The sequence below is a fragment of the Drosophila sechellia genome, chromosome 3R (genome assembly GCF_004382195.2).
Source record: "Drosophila sechellia strain sech25 chromosome 3R, ASM438219v1, whole genome shotgun sequence".
NCBI classification, from domain to species: domain Eukaryota; kingdom Metazoa; phylum Arthropoda; class Insecta; order Diptera; family Drosophilidae; genus Drosophila; species Drosophila sechellia.
The window spans coordinates 11,378,221-11,399,475 of record NC_045952.1 but is presented as its reverse complement, the minus strand read 5'-3'; the positions used below and the strand labels follow the sequence as shown (position 1 = coordinate 11,399,475).

The 21,255-nt window shown below is 41.8% G+C and overlaps 1 protein-coding gene across 2 annotated transcripts in view; it reads right to left on the bottom strand.

The window, feature by feature from the left end:
- Window positions 1–1,125: 1,125 nt before the first annotated feature.
- LOC6616773 overlaps window positions 1,126–21,255 on the bottom strand; it is a 42,556-nt gene continuing 22,426 nt past the window's right edge. Inside the window, exons 2-7 of one of the 2 annotated variants that reach the window (XM_002041074.2) lie at window positions 15,991–16,810; window positions 8,509–8,723; window positions 8,294–8,429; window positions 7,723–7,856; window positions 2,154–2,475; window positions 1,126–1,802 (exon numbers count right to left, since the gene is read on the bottom strand). In XM_002041074.2, coding sequence (XP_002041110.1) covers window positions 1,657–1,802; window positions 2,154–2,475; window positions 7,723–7,856; window positions 8,294–8,429; window positions 8,509–8,723; window positions 15,991–16,246 — 1,209 coding nt within the window. In that variant the 5' untranslated portion in view covers window positions 16,247–16,810 and the 3' untranslated portion in view covers window positions 1,126–1,656. Of the gene's footprint in view, window positions 1,803–2,153; window positions 2,476–7,722; window positions 7,857–8,293; window positions 8,430–8,508; window positions 8,724–14,387; window positions 14,410–15,990; window positions 16,811–21,255 lie in introns of those variants that run through there. The other variant, XM_032721161.1, reaches the window with a different exon arrangement.

Here is a 21,255-nt window from a genome sequence, read left to right as displayed (position 1 = left end):
AGTGGAGGAGCAGTAGCTGATTTCTGCCCACTTATGCAGGCATCGAGGCGAGCGAGTGTGCGGCAAATAAAAACCAGCTCCAAGGCGGCCACCGCAGAAGCGGAAACGGAAATCGGAAACTGTGCAACTGTGCAGCGGCAAAGCAGAAGAAGAAGCAGCGGGAAAGGCAAAAATAGGCGGCACAAGGACAACAGCAGGCGGGCCTGGGATGGCGATAAAAGTGTTGCAATTTATGGTCAGGCTAGATGGCGCCCAAACTCGGTCCTCGCTTCGATTTAAGCACAGCATCATGCAGGGCTGACCACATTTTAGAGTATAGATTAGCTAAAAACTAGCTAGAAACTGAAGTAGATGGCTTATTCGTTACGATTTGATGTTAAGATATTTTTTTTTGCATTTGGAAATGTGAATCTAAAATTCCCTGTTACTGCCTTCTTCCTTGTTAAAAAATTTTAATTTTATAATAAATTTCAACATTAAAAGAAGCTGCAGACTGTATACCATTTAATTACTATTTTTAGCGATTAAAAGTCTAAATTGGCATAGCTGGTTTTAGCCTTTTGGCCCTAGAAAGAGTTCGAGTCCGAGGCGCGGCCAGCTTAAGTTTCTGGCTAATTGATTTTGCGATTTTATCTTTTAATGACTTTTCGGGAAAGTGCAGAGCTAAAATGGCGAGATGTTGGCCCCTGTATATATTTGATTTTAATTGCATTAAATACACTGCTTGCAGATGCCCTCGCAGCAAGCAGTTCTTTAACGATGACGGCCTAAAACTATGCAACACAATTTTACCACGACTCGCTGTAGCGTTTAAAACCGCGCACAAGACGCGTTTGAAGTCTTATTTATTTTACTTGTCAGCGCTTCGTGCTGAGGAAAGTAGTGATATTTGGCTTTTCCATTTTTCTCCATGGGAAAACACATTTGAATGCAGCCAGAGCTTGGCACTGTCAGTTAAATGTTTCACTTGAATATGCGAAAGAACAAGTGCCTAAAAATGAATACAAAATTTAGATCAAGGAACATCTGAGCAAACGATTTATTGCCACATGAAATAAATAATCACATTAAAACGACCGTTTTACCCAACGAAATAAGAAGTCACATAAATTTAATTATTTTCGCTTGTTTATTCTGGTTTGAATGTTTTTTTTTGGTTTTGGTTTTGTCTTGGCATTGGCATTTCATTTCTGTTGCTTACACTCTTCTGTATTTCATATTTCTATCGTTTCAACGATTTACATTTTTTAAATTACTTAAACATTAAGTTGATATTCGCTTGGGTTGAAGCTAAATGCAAATGAAACATTAATATTTTATCCAATATTTTATGCATCATTAAATAATCCATTAATTAACAATTAGTCGCGTGTTTCTGTGTATGTGAGCGCGTGAGTGCGAGTTCATTTAAGTGTATCCGTTCACATCATTAAAGCAAATATTTACAGTTACGTAGGGTTTGGGTGTGCATGTGTGTTCTTAACCGGGAATCACACGGACATCTCCTGCATGTGTATAAATTTAAATTGCATTCGATACAGATAAATAATGCAGTTTACGGCCGAGGGCTCCCCAATTTCCATCGCTGCTCGATAAGCCGACACACGTTCGCATTCCATGTCCATGTACTCCCATTCCAGCCGACTGGCCCCCGATTTAGCTACCAGTAATTAGTTGGGCCAACACGGTGGGCAGGAAGATGGCCACGACCCCCGCCGATCCCCGCCAATTGCTGCGGCCCGAAGATGTGGCGAAATAGGTCTCCAAGAAGCCACGGAGTCCGGTTCCCGATGACAGCGTCACTGCAATGGCCATCAAATGCATTTTTACAGAGAGAAGTAATTGTAGTTAAGTATAGCCATGCAAACAGTGGATATAGAAAGTTTTAAGTTACTTAAGAAATAAAACATTTTTTGTTAGGTTCCAACTCGATTTCGAAACACTAAATATTTTTTAAGCTCATTAGATACTTTAAAGCAATTATATATAATAATTTCAATAGAAAGATTAAAGTTTAATAAAGAAATTAAAAAAAGGAGCTTTATGGTGCTCGTTTTCAAACTCAGATCGTCTTTAAATCAGTTAGCTTGTTTACGGAAATATTTTCTTTTCAGTGCTTCGTGGCTGTCGGCAGTTATCCTTTTGAGGCTTACCTCTGGCCGGCACCGGATCCTTTTGCGGTGTGCCCAGCTCGATTTCCTTGTACTCCTGATAGAGATCGCCAATTTGCGCCGTACAACGCAGGATGAGTCCTCCGCCTCCAGCGCCTCCGCCGCCGCCACTGCCACCCAGGTGCAGTGCGTTCACCAAGCCATTGCCGTTGCCATTTCCATTGCCATTACCATTCCCGTTCCCATTTCCATGGGCACTGAGCCCAGCCACAAAGTGAGTCGCCTGCAGCTGCAGCTTCAGACTGAGCCGGGATGCAATCAGGCTGTCAACCGTTCGAATGTACTGCGTTTCCTCCGTGCTGACCTGTCGCAAAAGAAAAGAAAAATATTAACAGATGCTGTCAAGAAAAGAAAGCATAACGCTTTTTATTTAGATCCTGACTTGGGTTAAATATTTTATATATTATCTTTCATTAAGGATCCACATTTATACAGAAGGACAGCAGGATTTTTGTTGCAAATACAAATCAAATCAATCGACCCACTTTAAGCGCAATATTTTGAGTTTTTTTCCATTTTGCATACTAATCGAATGCTAGTACATGAGCTAAAATATGCTTTAAATTATTCATGGTGAGCTTCCAGCAGCAATTGCAGTTGCAACTGATTTTCTCTTCCGCTTCCGACGCACACACCCCTCCCCATCGTCCTTTCGCTCCCTCAAAACATTTGCGTTGAGTCCTTTTCCACAAGTCAGAAAATAATGTTGCAGCATGCAGGCCGAAAGGAGAAATAACAGCAGCAAAAGGGAAAAAAAGGCCAAAAAGAGTGCTAGAGTTTCGCATCGAGTTTTGTGCAACTGCATATGAATGGCAATTTGTCGTCTGTCCGTTTCTCCAGCTCGTTCCCTTTTCTGTCTGTGCATATACAGTGTGTGTGGGGTTATTACAAGCATGTTGCACTTGTGGCCATGGCTGCTTGCCAGTGACCAATCCTTTGACCACCTCACTCTGAAAAAAACTACTTGAATGTGAAATGCATAATGAAAATAATCTGTAAATAATTATGCAAATGTAAATATATTCCTAAATATATTCATACCAATTTGGAAACAGTCATATGCATTGACTCATTGCCCCGTAATTTTATTTCAAATGCAATTTTTTCATACGTTTTTTTCTTTAGTGCAGCTGAGAAGTGTGCTGGGCTTTTTGGCCTGGCCAGGAAAGTGCAGTGGAAGCTGCGAGGCAAGGAAACGGACACTGAAAGCGAACGAAGCGAACGGACATGTGCATGTCATATTTTTCTTGTTGCTTGTGGCGAGTTGTTGGCCAAGTAGTTGTTGTTTCCACAGTTGTCGTTACGATTGTTGTTGCCACTGGCATTGCCATTTAAAAACGAGTTTTCAATGTTACACAAAACTATGGCAACAACAGAAACATCAAGAGACACTTATTCACTCATCCGCCCGGTTGGTTCGCCTGCCTTTTCCGCTCCCAACCAAAGTGTCCGGCATTTTGTTCGAGTGTACGCCAGTGTGTCCGTCCGTGTGAAGGCTGTTTGCCGTTGAAAACTGTTTAAGTGATGCCTTTTGAGGAGCGCTGAAAATTTCATTTCCGGCATGACACCAACAGCACTGCCTAAGCTTGACTGCTGATGTGAATATTCTATGCTTATACGCATACGTATGTACTTTGTATATTTTGTATGCATATGCGACACTCCGGTGCGAGCTTTCCGCTTCATTTGCCTGAGTTTTCCTTTTGCTTCGCACACAATTTCCTTTTGGCGCGAAAAGAAAACTCTAAACTGCCGTGCAATGCTTTTAGTGCGCAAATGGCGCATCGTCCATTGTTGCAGCGGGAGAAAAAGATGGCGGGAAATGCAGGCGCCATTTTGAAAACGCTCGTGCTGCCATTTCCGCTCTGCTGCATGTCCTGTTGCTGATTCATATCCTTAACCTCCTGGTATCCCGACCCCCGCAAAGTTCACATGACAACCTGGGCTTAGCCGACGAAAAAGATGCGACGGCAAACTCGCCGGCAATTTAAATACAATAAATATGCATTTCATTTCCACTTACAAACTCATTTGGGCGCCATTTACTTATGCATGTATTTTGGCCCCCTTCAAGACAAAAAGGTGTAAGATATAACGGGTTTCGCCAGAATTTGGGTCAGCTAAAAGGGAGCACTGAGAAAAATTCTAAAAAATGCAAGGCCATTTGAATATTTGATGGCAAGCTTTGTAGCCCAATAACATACCTGAAAATGCTATTTGTTCAAATGATTCCGACTGCTTTGATTCTAAAGGTCATTGAGTTTCATCGGGTTTCTTAACACCAAATTTTCCCCTGTGCAGAGGCTTTCAAGGATCTCTTCACCTTCATTTCCCCACCACTCGCCCACAACATTAAAAGCAAAAGCGCTTTATTGCCGAGCGCTCGCTGGTTTTTTGTTGTTGCTCGCCTTTTAACCCTTTTTACGAACAGCTTCTCACCCAAACACACATTGCTCCATTTTGTTTTGGGTTTTGTGCGTTTTTTGGCTTATCCTTTTTATTTTATTTTTATTTTAATGCTGGCAGAGGCAAAGACGCAGCGAGCGACATAAAAAGTCATTTTCAGTTGGTCCTGCCGCTTCTTACATCCTCGTTCCATCCCTTTTCCTTTGCCAGCCTCTGTCTCTTTCTGGGGCTATGTCCTATCTCGCTCTGCCGATTTAATGCCGCGTAATTTACGAGACACTCTTAAGAAGCCAAGCGCTTTAATTAAGCATGTGGCTGAGGCAGCGACCCGAAAGTGAAAATACCCTCATATTTCATGTGATTTACCTTTACGGCATCGAGGACCCTCAACCTTCGACCTCTGGGCAATTAAATGAGCATTTGGCATTTGCTGGCCTAAACATTTTTGGCCGGAAAATTGTTTTCAAACAAGAAAGTTTGCTTGTGCTTGGCTTTTGGGCTACTATATGGCCAACTGTATTTTGATGGCCTGGCAATTAATATCGTCTTGATAATTTCCTCTAGATGGAATTATGTAAATTGTGTGGAAAATAAACACAGCCTGTTTTAATATAAACAATGCGAAATTGCATTTTATATGTTTCGCAAATTACTTGTGTGGCTTTGAGTGAACAAATATTTCTGCCCCAATTTTGTATCTTAAATTCCGACTCGCTATTATCGATTTTATTTAGACAAGGGCATCCATTAATCATGGGTAAGCCAAGCTTTAATTATGTCCTTAGTTTTCTATGCTCAATAAATAATTTATCAAAAATCGATGGCCGCACAAATCCGCACGTCTAATGGCCAGACTTTGGCCCTAATCTCAACTAATTCCCTCGAATCACCCACATAAAAGAAACACGGTTGGTAGAAAGAGAGAGAAAAAAACGACTAACGCACTTTGAGCTACTTTTTCATTAATATGACAGAAACTTTTTAACAAATTATGTGAGTCGTTAAAGTTTTTTTCGCCCACGTATAGCAGTGGGTCACACACATGTGGGTATCGCTGTGGGGATTCGGTCGAGGCTTTAATCTCCAACTCAATGCTTTCAGCTCGGAATTATTTATGGCACTGTTTTGTGTGACAGAGTATTATCCCTGGCCTTCTATCTAATTTAAAGAGCGAGAACAGCTCCAGCGAGCAGATCATAATTCAATATCAAAAAGGCATCTACTGCTCGGGCATATGAAACTAAATTGCACGGCCATTGCTACCGGAATGGATGCCATCCTTTTGCTATCCCCTTGTTGTTTTCTCTGGTAACATAAACACGTTATGCACGGTAAAATATGTTGTACTAGAAATGAAAAGAAAAATTTAAAATATTATATTTTATCTATCGGGATATTAATGGAATCTAGAACACCTGAAAGTGGATATGCAACCATTGTAGAAAGCTAAGCTACATTGTAATGAAAATCCCAATTTAATGACTGGTTCTCTTCACATTTTGCCCAGTGTAGATATAAAATTTTATGTGACAGACGGGCAGACGAGGCCCTACTATTCGCAATCCTCAAACACAGCGGCGTACTTTTGTCTCGGCTTTTGTCATTAGTTGGCTGCGAAGAAGTCTAGATAAAATGTTAAACGGCCTGCATGTGAGCGCTGGTAGCATGTGTGTGCGAGAGCCCAAAAAAGTAGACTACAGGAGACAGATATAAAACGACAGGATAAGACACACACACACATGCACACCAGCTCGGAGTCTGGAAATAGAAAGAGAGAAACAAAGCAAACGGACAGAGGAGGACACGTTATGTCTGATGATGTGGGTAGACATAATATAAAAATTTATGAAGCGTTTAATAAGTTTTCTTCTTGGATGTTTTTCTTTTTTTTTTAGCTATTTTCTTCTTTTGCCCGCACCCTGGGAAATCGTAGAAAAGTTGAATTCGTTCAGCGGGCGTGTCAACTGAAAATTTGTTCATCTCGTAAATTCATTTAAAAGCCGTTGTCCGTCGTCCGTCGTCCTTTGTCCTTTGGACATTTTGTCCACTGGCCCGTCCGGCAATTTCGTTTTTGCCACAAGTTGAACGTAATTTATTTTATGTCTCGGCTATGATTAATAACATTTCGAGCAAAGAGGAAACAGAAAAGGATTTCGGGGTTAGGTCAAAAAATTGGGATCTGGGTTCGCTTTAAAACGATTGCCGGAAGCATTTCGTTGTTGATTTATGCAACTGATTAGCGGATGCAGAAATGGAAGCGCCTTCAAATGACTAATGATCTTAGAGGTTTATATCGTGGCAATGTGTATAGTTATCCTAGCAAGAAGATACAAGGTGCACAGTACCGAAAGCCTATGCTGAATGAAATATAATTCCAAGTATTCGCAGCAATCTGACGAATATAATATAATATAATATATTACCCAAATCCCTAGCATATTTTTAAGCAACGTTTAATACTTTTAGCAAGACTCCTTTGATACTATAATCGTGAAGATTGCTGTTTGTGCGTATATATATGCAGATGACTTGTTTGCTAAGCCTCTCCTCCATATCGTTATGATAAATGACAAAAGAGGAAATCACGGCATCAAATCAAATCCTGGCATACAACCCTTTTTTGCTTTATTGACTTCTCTGTGCTCGTAAGGGTATAGATGAGAAGAATACCCTGCGGTTTCTTGCTTGGCCTCCGACTTGAAATTTTTAATTAAGTGGGTAGGATGAGACCCCTTGTAATTCATTCGCTTGGCTCTGATTAAATTACACAATATTCATAAATAAAGAACAAATTTTGCGAGGCACGTGGCCCTGGATTAACCGAAAGCCACACATGTTCCCAAAAAGCAGTGGTGGGCGCCATTATGCAGGATTTACGATGCCGTTAGGCAAGTCAAAGCAGTTTAATTAGGCAAATCCCCCACGAACTTGGCCCAAACATCTTGAACCACCCAGACATTAATTAACAATCAATGCGCGGCATGATGTCGATTTTAAAGCACTTCGGCCCAAGGCTATGGGAATTTGCTCGGATCAGACTCTTTCGATCCTGATAATTATTCTTATTGTACATTTGTACATTTGTTTCAGCTTTTATAAGGCTTACAAATCCCTGTTTATGAATTGATTGCAAAGAAATACTTACGGGAATATTGTTGATGGTGAAACGAAGATCAGCTCGAGGACGAGATGGCAAAGTACTGCAGTTTGCACGCAAAACATCTCCTGGTTCGTATCGCGTGTGTTCCGTAAAAAGCTGCGGTCGCTTTTCCGGAAATTCTAAAAAGAACAATATTTACACACAAAAATAGTGGTTAAATAGTTTAAATCATTGGCTTTCATTCAGTTTCTAACTCTGAACCCACTAATTCCATATAATTAAAGATTAAATTGAAGTCTGAGTGTATGCAATATGCTGATTTGTGGTGTTAGCCTCTTTCTAAGCTTCTTGATTATTCCCGTTGCATTCCAAAAGGCGTGGAACAGTTTATTCAGAAAATGCCCTACCCTAAATTCCAGTTACCCCAGAGTACAAGTGTGTTCAGGACTTTGGTGGGTCCTTAATTGCTGGCAGCGGAGCGACAAGGACCCGTCCTGGACCATTGTTCGCTGCACTTCCCAGTCACGCCTTTGCCAGCGACTAATGAGACACGATCTGTTTGTCATTGTCAGGTACCCGTGAGCTCCTGTCAGATACTCGTGGCGCAGATACTCACCCACAACTTGCATCTGGGCGAAGGCTGTGGCAGTGGAATAGAGCGGGGCATCCGCCGTAACCTCGCAGCTGAATTGTCCGGACAGGCCGAAGCTAACGTTGCGGATGAGCACGGTGGTGGCATTCGAACCGTTCTCCTGTGGGTAAATTCGAAAATACCGAGCCCATTCCAATCCGTCAAACAATAAGCCGAACTCCGAAAACACAGCAACTTACGTCCACTCTGATGCCGGGAAACTGAAAGACCTTGGTGGGCGGATACTCGCCGGGTGTGTAGCGGTAGAATTCCATCTGGCCGCGGTAAAACTTAATGGAATACAGGGGCGCCTCCACCAATTGGTAATCGCACCGCAGGGCCACAGACTGACCCCTTCGCACCGCCGGAGGCTCCACCAGCAGATTTACGTCACGCAGCGCGGCCTGGCCAAAATCTGTAAAGGAGTTGAGATTTATTCAAAGGGTGAAGTGCCATGAGGTGTAGTTGAACAGTGAGAAAAATAATTGATGTCTTTTGATATGTGATGCCCACTTAAATAAAACTGTGCGGTGTGGTATAGAATTTTGTGTTGTTAAGTATATTATTCTTTAATGACTTGACAGGAGATTGGTTCTTGATGACTTTCGGAAAAGATTCAGAAGCAAACATAATTTTCTCTTAGTATAATCTGAAGGACTCCGCCTATATGCCTTAATTTAAAGGGGAGATCTGCCGGCACCCTTTGTTATTTTAAAAGCCTTCGGCACTGGCTGAACACGCTGGCATTTGCATGGTCGTTCAGGAGCGTGGAGCAATATTGAATCTGGCGACAGTGGATGCGGCTTCCCCATCATCGTCGTCCTTTCCTTGGCTCTCACACATAAGCCCCATGGGATTAAGAATTGCAGCCGCTGAAAGTGCAGCACACTCTTGGGCGCTTAAACCCTTATAACTTTGCAGCCAGACCAAACAGGGAAACCATCTCGCCGTAATCAGTGTTGGCCACTTCAGACTTTCGGGTTTGGCAACTATTTGCAATTTTGGCACTTTAAAACATTAAAAATTAAAATTCCAAGTGAGATTTCTCACTTTAGACCTAATAATGAAATTTAATAATGTAATATAAAAACCAGCATCATAAAAATTCGTTAAAAATGTTTGAGGATTTGGGAGAAAAAGGAGTAAATTGACATAACCATCTCTGATTAAAAGTTGTTGAAGCGACAACATGAGGTTCTTGAAATAGCTGATTTACTTTTCACCACTGATCTTCATTGCTTGCCCGTTTTCCATTCCCGTTTTCCCATTTACCCGTAACCCATCCCATTTCCATCATCGTCATCGTTGTCGATGATGGCAGCAGGCAGCCGGCAAGGCAAAGTTGACTGACTACATCAAAAAGCAATTTTCCATTTGTTTTACAATATGCCCGACCCCGCCGCTTATCCTGGGCACCCACACATGGCCAGGCTCACGAGACAGACACACAAGCACAGTCACAGTCACAGTCACAGCCGTATGACTTCGACGTGTGTGTTTGCGATGAGAGTGTGTTTGGCTTTCCATAAACTCGCAAATCGTTTAAGCCGCCTTACGAGAAGTTGTAAACCTCTTTGCTGCCATTTTTTTGCTCCTGCTCCTGGCTGCTGGGTCCTCGCATTGCTATTTTTCCGCCTGTGCTTTGTTTCAAATAGAAATCACGATAGGAACTCTGCATAATCGATGCCCATACACTGGGAAAAATGCAGGATCAAACGAGTGACGAACTTATCTGCATTTTCCTATTATCCTGTGTGGCAAGCAGGTAGATATAAAACTTTAAATAAAGTGGCCCAAATCTAATCCATTCTGGAAAATATACTTTATCCAACTAACTGATTTTAAATTCTTAGAGAGATTTTCTGATTTCTCTCTAAATACCTTCTGGTTTATTGTATAAATTCGACATAAATCTAGATTTGTTTCCCAATTCAGGTGTTATTTTCTCCCACAGCCCCTCAACGACCCTTCGTCCTGCCCTGTGGGCGTGGCTCAATATCCGCTCGACTTGGGCTTGTTGCTCTTGCTACAGTGCTCCTGCTGTTTCATCTTCATTTTCATCGACAGCTTCCTCTGTTGTGTTGTCTTCGTTTCACTTTATGTCTACTATCTTTTTTTTTCGCACGCCACCCTGTGCAGTTTGAGCATTCGGCCATTTGCCTTTGGAAATTAGGCCGGCTTAGCTTTACAGCCCCCTGCAGTTGAAGTGGCTCCTGCCGGCTCCTTTCACATGGACGTGGCATATGGCAAATGCCGATGGTGAAAAAAGCCACTGGCATAGATGATGAATTCTTGTCAGTAGTGATTTCGCCTGCCGACTGGAAGAACTTTATGGCCCTTCGATGGATTGCCAGGGATCTGTATCAACTTGGGCCCAGTCAGCCGGCAGCAGCTTAGCCCGATTTGCAGGCAGTGGAAACGCGACGGGCTTCCACATAATGACCTTAAATTTTTCGATTGCCCTCAACGGGCTTATCTACCCCCCCTTACACAACTTACCACTGTCCCATTAACTTTTATGCAACTTTGCCATTGCGAAAGAGTAAAAAAAAAAGCGTTGGGGAAAAACGAGAGGAAAATTGTGAAATATGTGCAGCTGTGATCATAAAACGTTTATTGACTGCAAAATTCAATATATCATGCATTCACCATTATGACAATATGCAGTTGCACAAACGCTCATATATTTACGCAAGTTTGCATGTCTGCGTGTCAGAGGCGTCGTTATGAAGTTTTCCCCTTTCATTCGCTGGATAAAAGAACCTTACAATACTTTTCTTTAAATAATAACTCTTCTCATTCCAAAATTAATCCATGATGTAGACTTTTGGATCCACCTGCAAGAGCTGCGTGAATTCCTTTCAAGTCCTCACTGCAGTCTAGGCATCCCCTTGGCATCTTTATGACTACGCCCCTGCCATGTGTAGAAAAACCCGCACACTCATAAACTTTTGCAACGCCACTCGCCCAGATTTAGTTACAAATGAGAGTGGTAAATGCAAGGGGGTGGGGCTTAGAATGGCTCCTTTTGGTCCTTTTGGAGGAAGTCAAATGCCGAGGGGGACCAGGACCAGCTGTTGGTAAACTAAAGCCAGACGAACTTTTCGCAGACATGCGAATCGGGGCACTCCAAGTGAATGAAAATCGGTGGAAAAAGCGGGAATGTGCAAGCTATGTGATGAACTCACTTGCGAGAATTTATGGCTAATATTTTTATTGTCATAAAGACAGGCAGACGTGAAGAACAAGAGAGCGATAAGACGCAGGAGTAGCACCAAAACCAATTTAACTTAGTGCGTGAAGATCGTGTACGTTTTTAAACTTGTTAAACTCCTTATTTTAAGTGAAATAAACGTTTTAGCACATTTTGGTTTTTTCTCCTTCCCCTTTAATGTATACTCTTTAATTCCAAGTACTGGTTTTTAGGCTTTGCTACCCGAAAAACAATCCATTTTGTGAAACAACCCACACTTCCTTTTTAGAAGCGAAAATTGGTTTTTCGGATGATACAACCTACATCCAATAAATGTTTAAAAGTTAAAAATTTACGACGTAAAATACAATAACAACATTTTACGCATGAATACTTCATGTAATTACGCGTGCCCGAAAATGAACAAAATTAACAAAAATATAAATCGCGTGGTTGCACACAGACAAACAGGATCAAACAGATACAGACGCCTTTGGGCCAAAAAGTATATGAATGTATTTATGCGTGTGTGTGTGTTTCAAAATACATTTTCTGTGGCATTTCGTGATAATTAACGCAATATTTCAGCTGCACAAAATACTAAAAAGCACCAGCAATAACATATAACATTTGCCACGAGCAAAAAATGCTAGCAATTATTTAGCATAATGCATAAGCAACTACAACGGTATATATTAGACAGAGAGAGAAAGAGTGAGATGAAGAGAGAGAGCCTAGAAATATTTGCATAAATTTTACACAGCCAAATTGGCGTTGAAATTACATTTGAAGTGGATGGCCAAATGTTTTAGGGGTTTGTGGAGTGGTCTACGGTCAACGTTTTTGTAGACAAATTGGCGCTGTTACAGTTTTGAAAAGTTTCTGACATATTTCGCTCGACCCACTGTCCGACAAAGAGCGAAAGAGACGGCGCTAAAGTCCGAGAGAGGGAGAGACAGGAGATGGACAAAGCCGGCATGATATAATTATGTGTTGAATTATGAATTGAAATGCTGAAAAGTTTTTATAGTTTTTATGCGTTATGAAAACTTGCCATTCAACTAACATTTTTGGCCAACATTTATTGCTAATTCTAACAGTGAGCAGTGTGTCTGAATACTTTTAGAGGATTTTAATGGACTCAAGCTCAAATTATATCTGCGGAGCGAGCAGGGAACGTTCATGACAATTTTATTCTCGATAAAGTGGATTAGGGAAATGCTTGAATTGTGACTAGTTATGAATCATATTTTCGGAAGTCTGTTAGATAATTCAATTATAAGTGACGGATTTGGGTAATAAATAAAATCATTTTGTTTTCGAACAGAGTGTATTGAGAATCATTCATTTCATAGAAAATGTTGACCAACTTCGGATTCTTCAAGGCGCATCTTCTACATTTACTTTCTGTTCGTCCCGTTTTATAAATGTATTTCTGAATTTGAGTAAGGCCTTGTGCCATCAGTTACGAGTTCGAATCTTCATTAACTACACATGCATATGTGGGATTTTTATCTTCGACTTTTGAGCTTGGTATTTGCATGCGGCCAATAAACATAAAAATGAATGTCAGCCATGTGGGCGACCATTGTTGTTTGGGCCTGTAGGAGATGCCACTTCGAATGCCTCATATCAATTCAATTATATTTTATATCGCACAGTTGGCGCACAAAGCCGAAGAAAAGGCTCCATGCTGCTACCATTATTGCTGACAATATACTTGTAGTATTATAGTTTATGCTCCTCTTTTTGTGGTTTATTATTCTGTTCACACATGTGTGTAGTTTAATTTGATGAAAGCACCTTGAGAGGCTTCAATCGATAATGGCTCTAACCTATCGGAATTATTCGCTTTGTTTCGAGCTCAAGGCGTTGATTACCTCGGCTGTTTTGTGTAAAATTGATTTTGTATCTAATTGCCCGGCACACACAAGCTGCCTCCTTTGGAACTAATCCCTTATTTTATCCCCAAACATCAGACACACACGTCCAGGTAAACAAAGACAGCCATTCCGCAGGTGAGGTGCGTGTTTGGGTTCTGATAACAAATTGCAGCGAATAGCGGTGGGAACTCGGTCGGATGAAAGTGCGGTGATGGGCCAGAAATAAACCACCGCACGAACCTTTTGTAATTAAATGTTGAAAGCAATTTCACGCCCAAAACCGATTCACGCAAGCAAAAGGGTGTGAGCCATGTCCCTGCTTTTCCCCATGACCCACCATGTGCATCCCCTTTAATGTTTTGCGGTGCTTAAATAAATTTCACAAAATGTGCGTAATTAATGCGGAAATCTCGGCAGGGATTCTGTAAACCACTGGCTATCAATTTGTCTGCCCGGCAATCGGCCTGAGTGAAAATATCACTGCGTTTCAGATACAGTTAACATGTCTAAAATCGGTGCATCATGTTCAATAGCAATTAAGTCGCTCTTTAAGCAGAAACTAATTTATATTTTAAGGAAAACTGAACCTCACTTTATATTTTAATATATTATTATTCTATATCTTGAAATGTATTGAACTGTACCGATTTTCGGCAAGTGTTCGTTTATTCGATTGTTTGCAATTGCGGTCACTACCATGTTGCACGCACAATCTGACGCCTTTCGGGTTTCTTATCGACTGGCAGCGTCCATTGATTGCAGTTCATTAAGCACGCGCAGGCTCACGCATTTTCCGTTTCCTTTGATTTTCCACCACCCCCCTCACCTTGCTCAACACCCAGCAGCCACTCCATTGCGTCGACACCTGATGACTTGGCTCATTAGCTGGGCATCCCGTTCGCACCTCCGGGCACTTGACCATGGCCAGTTGGGTCCTGGCTGCTGGACGCTGGCGTCCTCGCCCCCAAGCTGTGCATATATTTTCATAAAATCCCCATCTCACCTTCCATTCACCAACGGCTCCTTCAAGCTTGATTCCGCATCTCGGGGCCATTATTGTTGATTGCTTATTCATGCATTCAGTCATTTATTCATATGCCTGAATCTTGGGCGTTGAGAACTTTGCTTGTTTGCCTTGTTATCAAAATGAAACTTTCCACTTTCGGATCTAAGGACTCGTCCTTCCCCGCTGATATTCCACTCCTGTCCACCGAAACTAGCCGAAATTAATTGCGCTGCTCGGGCTCAGTGCTGTTTATATTTTAAATTAATTATAAATATTTATTTATCCTGATTAGTTAAGTGGGCGGTCGGACTGCCATCTCGTCGGGGGGGCTTAACCAAATTGATTTCGGTTTATTTTAGCATCGGCCAGTGCTTTTGCGGGGCCATCGATTACAAAGCGTTGGCTTTAAAGCCATCCGACCAACCAATCAGCCAGCGGCAATGGAAACTCAATTGCACGCTGTCCATTACTCTTGGTCCACACTGAGCGGGAAATGCGGTTTAAGAGGGAAATTCTAAATCTAGATTAGTATATGTATATAATATCTAAAGTTAATTAGATAAAATCAGTGCATTGCTGAATATTAAATATAGTAGGTTCCAAAGCAGTGTCCCCCCTTTTCGCTCAATGTAGTCGCATCAGACTCCGCTGCCTGGCTAACCGGATCCATTTTTCCCATCCTGCTGTCTTGCTCCTCTTTGTGGTTTTCTATAATTGATGGCAGCATCAATTCCAAACGAAATAATCAAGCCATACAAGAGGACCACGGAGGATGAGCAAGAGGACTGGCCATGAAAAAAGCAGAGCCACAAGTGCAGACGGTACAGTGCAGCACATACGTGTATGGCCCGATTTGCCATGTTCCTTCGCTGCATACTTTCGTGGGCCAAAGTTAATTTCAGGTTTAAGTGGCAGCAACTGCAGCTGCTGCAGTCGAATTATTGAAGCCAGCAAAAAGCGAATGGGACGTATGGGACGGTGGGGGGTGGGAGGGTGAAAACGTTTAAATGAAAAACACGAGTCAATTTATATTGCGCTGACGTACCGCCCAACATATCCCAACCCCCCCTCACCCAAACTCCTACTGCCATTTAATCTTCTTCCATTTCTTGGCGCTATTTTCAAATGTTTTTCTTTGCTGTTTAGCCATTTTTTGCTGCTGTGGCAGTTGTAGCGAAAAAAGAAACCAAAAGCAAGCTTTGTGTGTTGGTTTCCTTTTTTCGACTGCCCATGTGTGTTTGTCTCTCCCTTCTGTTTTTTTTATATTTTTTTTTGGTAAAGCTGTACAGAAATCTGCACAAAAATGCACGGAAATTCATCTTGATTTGTGTTGAGCGTTTTTATTTATTTTTTTCCGACTCCCCCCGTGTATATCTTATTCAAGGGCTAAAACTGCAGCAGTTTTTTTATTCAGCACATCTCTATATCACTTTGGTTTGGCGGTTTGTCTTCTCCACTTTATCCCCAGCGTTTTTTGTGCGAGTTTTGCACTGGGGGGCGTGGCGCACTAAATCAGAGACATTTAAGCGCGTTTTGTTAAAAGTCACTTACTGCACTCGACCATGGCTCATTTGCCGCCTTCCACCACCTAACTACTTACCACAGAAAAGGCACAGTAGCAGTAGCCACTGCATCACGTTGCTGCCGTAGTTGCAACTATAGTTGCTGCTGTTGCTGCTTCTGCTGCTGCGGGTGATTCTTGTGCGACAGCAACACCTACGCACTGCCGTTGTCGCAATGTCTGCTGATGGCAACATGTGACTGTGCATTTCCGCGTTTTCCAGCTTGCAGCTACAGTTGCACGTTGCTGCTGCTGCTCTGAGTGATGTGCTAAAAGTTGATAGTGTCTGCCACATTGTCAACGCGCTCGGACACTAATTAAGTGCGAAACGAATGTCTGCTTGTCTCGGCAAGTCCTTGCTAAATTATGCTAATTTATATTATTCCCAGAGACAGACCGTTTGTGTCCGGGATTCGTTGGTAATTTATACGAATTTATTTTTCAAATATTCCTCAGAGTGTTGGCAATCACTTTATTACGTATTTCGATTAGTTGTTGATGTAATTTCATTTATACTTTGCACATCGAACTCAAACTTTATGCCCGCCACTATTTCGATCTCTTTCCTCGCGAGTTGTCCTGTCTCTTTCATCGCCGCGATGCGAACGCGTCACGCAATCGTCAGAATTGCGACTGAATGCTCGAATGTTGCTGCTGTCCGTTGGTGTTGCGCTGCCATCAGTTGATGTTGCTTTCGCCGCTGCTGCTGTCGCTCGGCAACATGTTGTCTGGAAAACGTCGATGGCAGTGTCTTGCAGTTGTTCTTCCGCGAAAATGTTTGTCGTTTGACGTTTATGGGGGATTTTAGTGCGCCTCCTAATTACTTCATATGCTGCTCCAAAACTACGACCTGCAGTGTCTGGAAGAAGACGGCGGAAAATGCCTCAATTAGTTGTTGACACAGGCAGAAATATTAATTTTATTGCTGTCTCGTAAAGTGCACAAAGTTACAAATAAAAATTCCAGCGATCGTCACGTGCGGCGACCCTTTTCCGCATTGATTTATGCGTTCAGGGACCCGAGATAGCAAAGTATAGGGGCCCCCGTGCCCAATGACCTTTCCCCCCATTCGCTTGGGGGCACAAAAATGCGAGCGAGGGACTAATTAGCAGGCCGTCCACTCGAAGGCATCCAATTTGGATTTGGTTATTTCGCCGGCCGCCAGCAATCGGGTTTTGCATTATTTACGACTTTCCCCAATGCTCAATTATGCGCTTCAATGCAGGAAGCCGCACATTTGCCGCCAGTCCTTCAAACTACGAGTATGCTCCCCTAAAAAAAAAGAGTTCCTCTCTGCTCCGCTTCCTGTTTTGGCATTGTTCACCAATTGTTTCAAAAACAAAGAAGGGCATTTGGTCCTAGGCGCACGTAGAGAAATGGGAAACTACCTAGATTTTCTATTACTTTCTATTATGTTACATTAATCTATGCGCTTCTCGATGTAAACAAAAGTTAACTGATGACCATTCTCAATGTAAACTGCATAACATAATGTTAAAAGCAACATGCTGATTTGTTTGCAATTAACAGAGCTAGATATGCAATGATAACATAACTTTCTAGAAAGAAGAAAGCTGAATAGTTACTATTACTATTTTTAACCTCTGCAACTATTATTTGCCCTTTTACCCTTTCCTGCTACTACCATGCTTTTCTCTCAGTGTATGCAAAGTTTGGCTAATTGCTGGGGCAGCATCAGCATTGTTCCATGCATTTCCAGCTGACGGAAAATCGTGCGCTGAAACCAAAAATCACTTCCGCTTGGTCATTGATTGGCGGGTGGGGCAGGGGTAGCATTGGGTTAAGCCCAGCGGTGGGTTAAGGGGGATAGAGAGGCATGCACTTCACACATCATTTCCTCTGCTCAACATTTATTATGCCATTTGTGTGAGACCGAATTGTCACAATTAGTCGAGAGACGGGTGCGAAAGGGATGGATGTTGCGGCTCTATATATAGACCGTTTCCCCCCTGATTTTCCACTGCACTTTCCCCCACCATTTCCCACTCGCACTCATACCGAAGTGCCCTTCGATTCATTTATAATATTTTGTCATTGTCTGGCCGGCGTTGCTGCATTTTATTAATTTGTTTGTCATATTTTCACGTTTGTTTATTGATTAAAATGTGTGCACAGGCGTCTGACATTTTTTGGATGAGGGGTGGGGTGGTGAAGGGAATGGAATGAGATGATTTTGAGTCTGCTGCCAGCCGTTGTTGTTGTATCTGCGGTTCTTTCTGGCTGCTGTAAACATGTGTTGCCGGCAACATTATCACTGCTGTTGCATTGTTATTTTTATTCCCTGTCTGTTTCCACCAACTTCCCCTACCCTTCCCTTCCACGAGAAAGCCGCTGTCTGGTATTTTAAATAAAACATCATTTTTTGTAATTGTTGGCTCGGCGTGAAACATTCTATTGCCCCATCGCTCTCCCCCCAGTTCTTTTGTTTACCTAGGCTACAGTTGCAAACATTTTCCTTTTCCCCACTTTTCCTCCCCAACTCATCCCCGTTTGTTTGTACAAATTATTATGAATGATAATTTGTCTGTCGCATTTTTCATGCATTTTCCCCTCTCTGACGCTTTTATGGCCATCCTTGTTGTTTTTATGCCTGTGGCTTTGTTTTATGAATTTTATAATTAATTGTGTTTGACATATTTTATATGCTTTTGCTGCTTTCGCCTTTTTTGTGCCTAAATGATTTTACAATTTGATTGATTTTGCCTAATATTGTGCCATTTATCTTTATGGCGAAACACTACGAACAGGAAGGTGATTTTACAATTTATTTATAACATGCCATTAAAAGGTTAAAAGCCGAAAAAAACAATTGTGGTCTGACTTTAGCAACTAATGTTCTGTTACCGTCAGTGTATTTATTATAAATATTTTAAATCGAACTCTCTTTAATTTATAATTGCAAATAACTTATATGCAAAACTACAAAAGAACTGTGAACCTAGGCAAAAAATTAATACCAAATGCAATTACATTGCATTTATAATTTGGGATATTTTTGAAAATTAGCGCTTTTGGCGCATTCCAACCCTTAGACAGATATTAATTTATAAAATATATGACAATAAACAATAAATGTATGCCAATTGTATCCGGCCTACAAAAAGAAGGCTGAAATTGAAGGCTTTGCAATCCTCCATCTAAATTCCCTGTTTCCTTTGTCACTGTATTTAATTCTATTCATTTTAGTTAGCTCTGATACAACTTATTGAGTTCAACCTCTGCAGCCCAAACCAAAACAGTCACTGTCAGGACGAGGAACATTTGTATTGTAATTGTCGTTTGGGACGAGTGAATTGCCACATATGTAACTGTGGCTGTAAGCCTGACTGTCGCTTGTCGCTGGCACATTTTGGCCAAAAAGACAAATGACAAAAGACAATTAGCTAACTGAAGGCAGGAAGCCTCTTAGACATTTGCCTGTGCGAGTTGGTTTTAATTAAAAGCAGATTAGCATTGCGCGTGCAGCGAATTTGCGTGGGAAAAGCCAGCCCAGCCAGCCCACCGCCACCCACTTTTCACGAAAATTATTGTTCCCCATTTTTTGGCAAGGCGTGGCATGGCACTGAATGGCCTGGGCACTCAAACCCATCCGCTTGTTACCCCATTTCAGGCATCCCGAGCGCATTTGTCTGGAGACATTGACAATGACAGCGGCTCAAGAGTTGGCTATACAGTACACCCCCCCTACAAAGCACACATCCGCGTGTCTGTGTCTGTGCGAGGTTACTGTCTCAGACAATTGCCGGAATAAAGCCAACGCCATTTGGAGTGCTGGCTCCTAGGCTCCTGGGCTCGTGGCTCCTGGTTCCCTTACATTTTCATTCCTGCCAGCGCGGCTCTCGTTACTTTTAATTCCAGTACTTGAATGGAACATTTTTATGCACGCTTCTCGCATGCAACACAACTCGAAAATGGGGCTGGGAAAAAGGGGGTACACTGAAAAAAGTGGATTTTAAGCGCGACATTTGAATTTGAAGTGTAAGGGTAGCTAAATGTTACTGCATTTATCCATTAATTTAATATCCATAATGTGTGTTAGCCCACAATTGTTATCTTATATAATAATATTAACTATAATGAAAATAATCCCTATTGATAGTTAATAAGATTTAGTTCCCTTTGTCTCAGGCTTTGTTTGTGATGATGGGTTGTGGCCAGTTTTAAGCCTCTCATCGTCGATATGCAATTACTATAAATAATTTAAAGCGTAAGCCTTTAAATTACCATTTACCTTAAATGGCAATGAATTTGAATTTAGTTTCTATTTGATATCAATAAGTGGTTCCCATCTTTCCAACTTAATAGATTGCATAAAAATGCCGGTTATTTAACGTAATAAACACTCAAAATTGTGTTTAATTATGTTTTTCAGAATTTTCGCTCAGTGTGCGAGTACTCCTTGTTACTCGCCACATCAGTCACCGCTCACTTGACACATTTCGCCTGCCATGACGCAATTGGCACGAAGACATGCCCAGCACATGGGCAATAAAAGTTGCCGGGGAACTCCAGTTGTTGCAGCTCCTGTTTCTGCTGCCTCTGCTGATGACTTAAAAATAGCTACAAGTTTTTCACACCAAATTGCCAGAGCGTCAGCCGCCAACAAATTGAAATGTTGATTTCAAAGTTTCGGTGCTCCGAAACGGGCCATCAGCTGTCAGGTGAGCATGAGACCCAGATGGGCCAAAGTCCCTCGGATTGTCATAAATCTGTCGCCTCTGCAGTCGATGACATTGATCCCGGGGGTGGAGCTTTGGAGGTGCCACATAGCCGTGGTGCAGCGACGTTGTGATGTCATCGGCGGTGCTGCGGCATTAAGTCGGCGGCTCTTCCTGCTGCCCGCGGGTGGAACATTTAATTGCCCGCTCGCTGCGTTCGCGCAAAGTCAAAGATTTTCACATCAGCTTAATTACTGCGGCAGCTACGTTAACCCATCGACCGCCAATAAAGTTGAGAAGGAAACTGGGACATGTACGTGCTATAAACCGTTGATTACCTTCCAGTTTAATATACCAGAAACTCACTACTCCAAATAGCATTTACAATACTCTCTTTAGTTTTATTTCAAGTTGAATATATCGCATTTTAAAATTTTTTTTAAAGGAAATGAGCAAAGTTGTATACAAATTAATTTAAAAAATGTAGGACCAATCACTGAATAATGAGCTTATAATTTTATTTCAATGACAAATTACTCTTTTCCCATTTTTAGTGAGCTTGCCATTGGTATTTTCCGCACAGAAATTCTTGGTTATCTCATCAGAGTAAACTGTTATTCCTTCG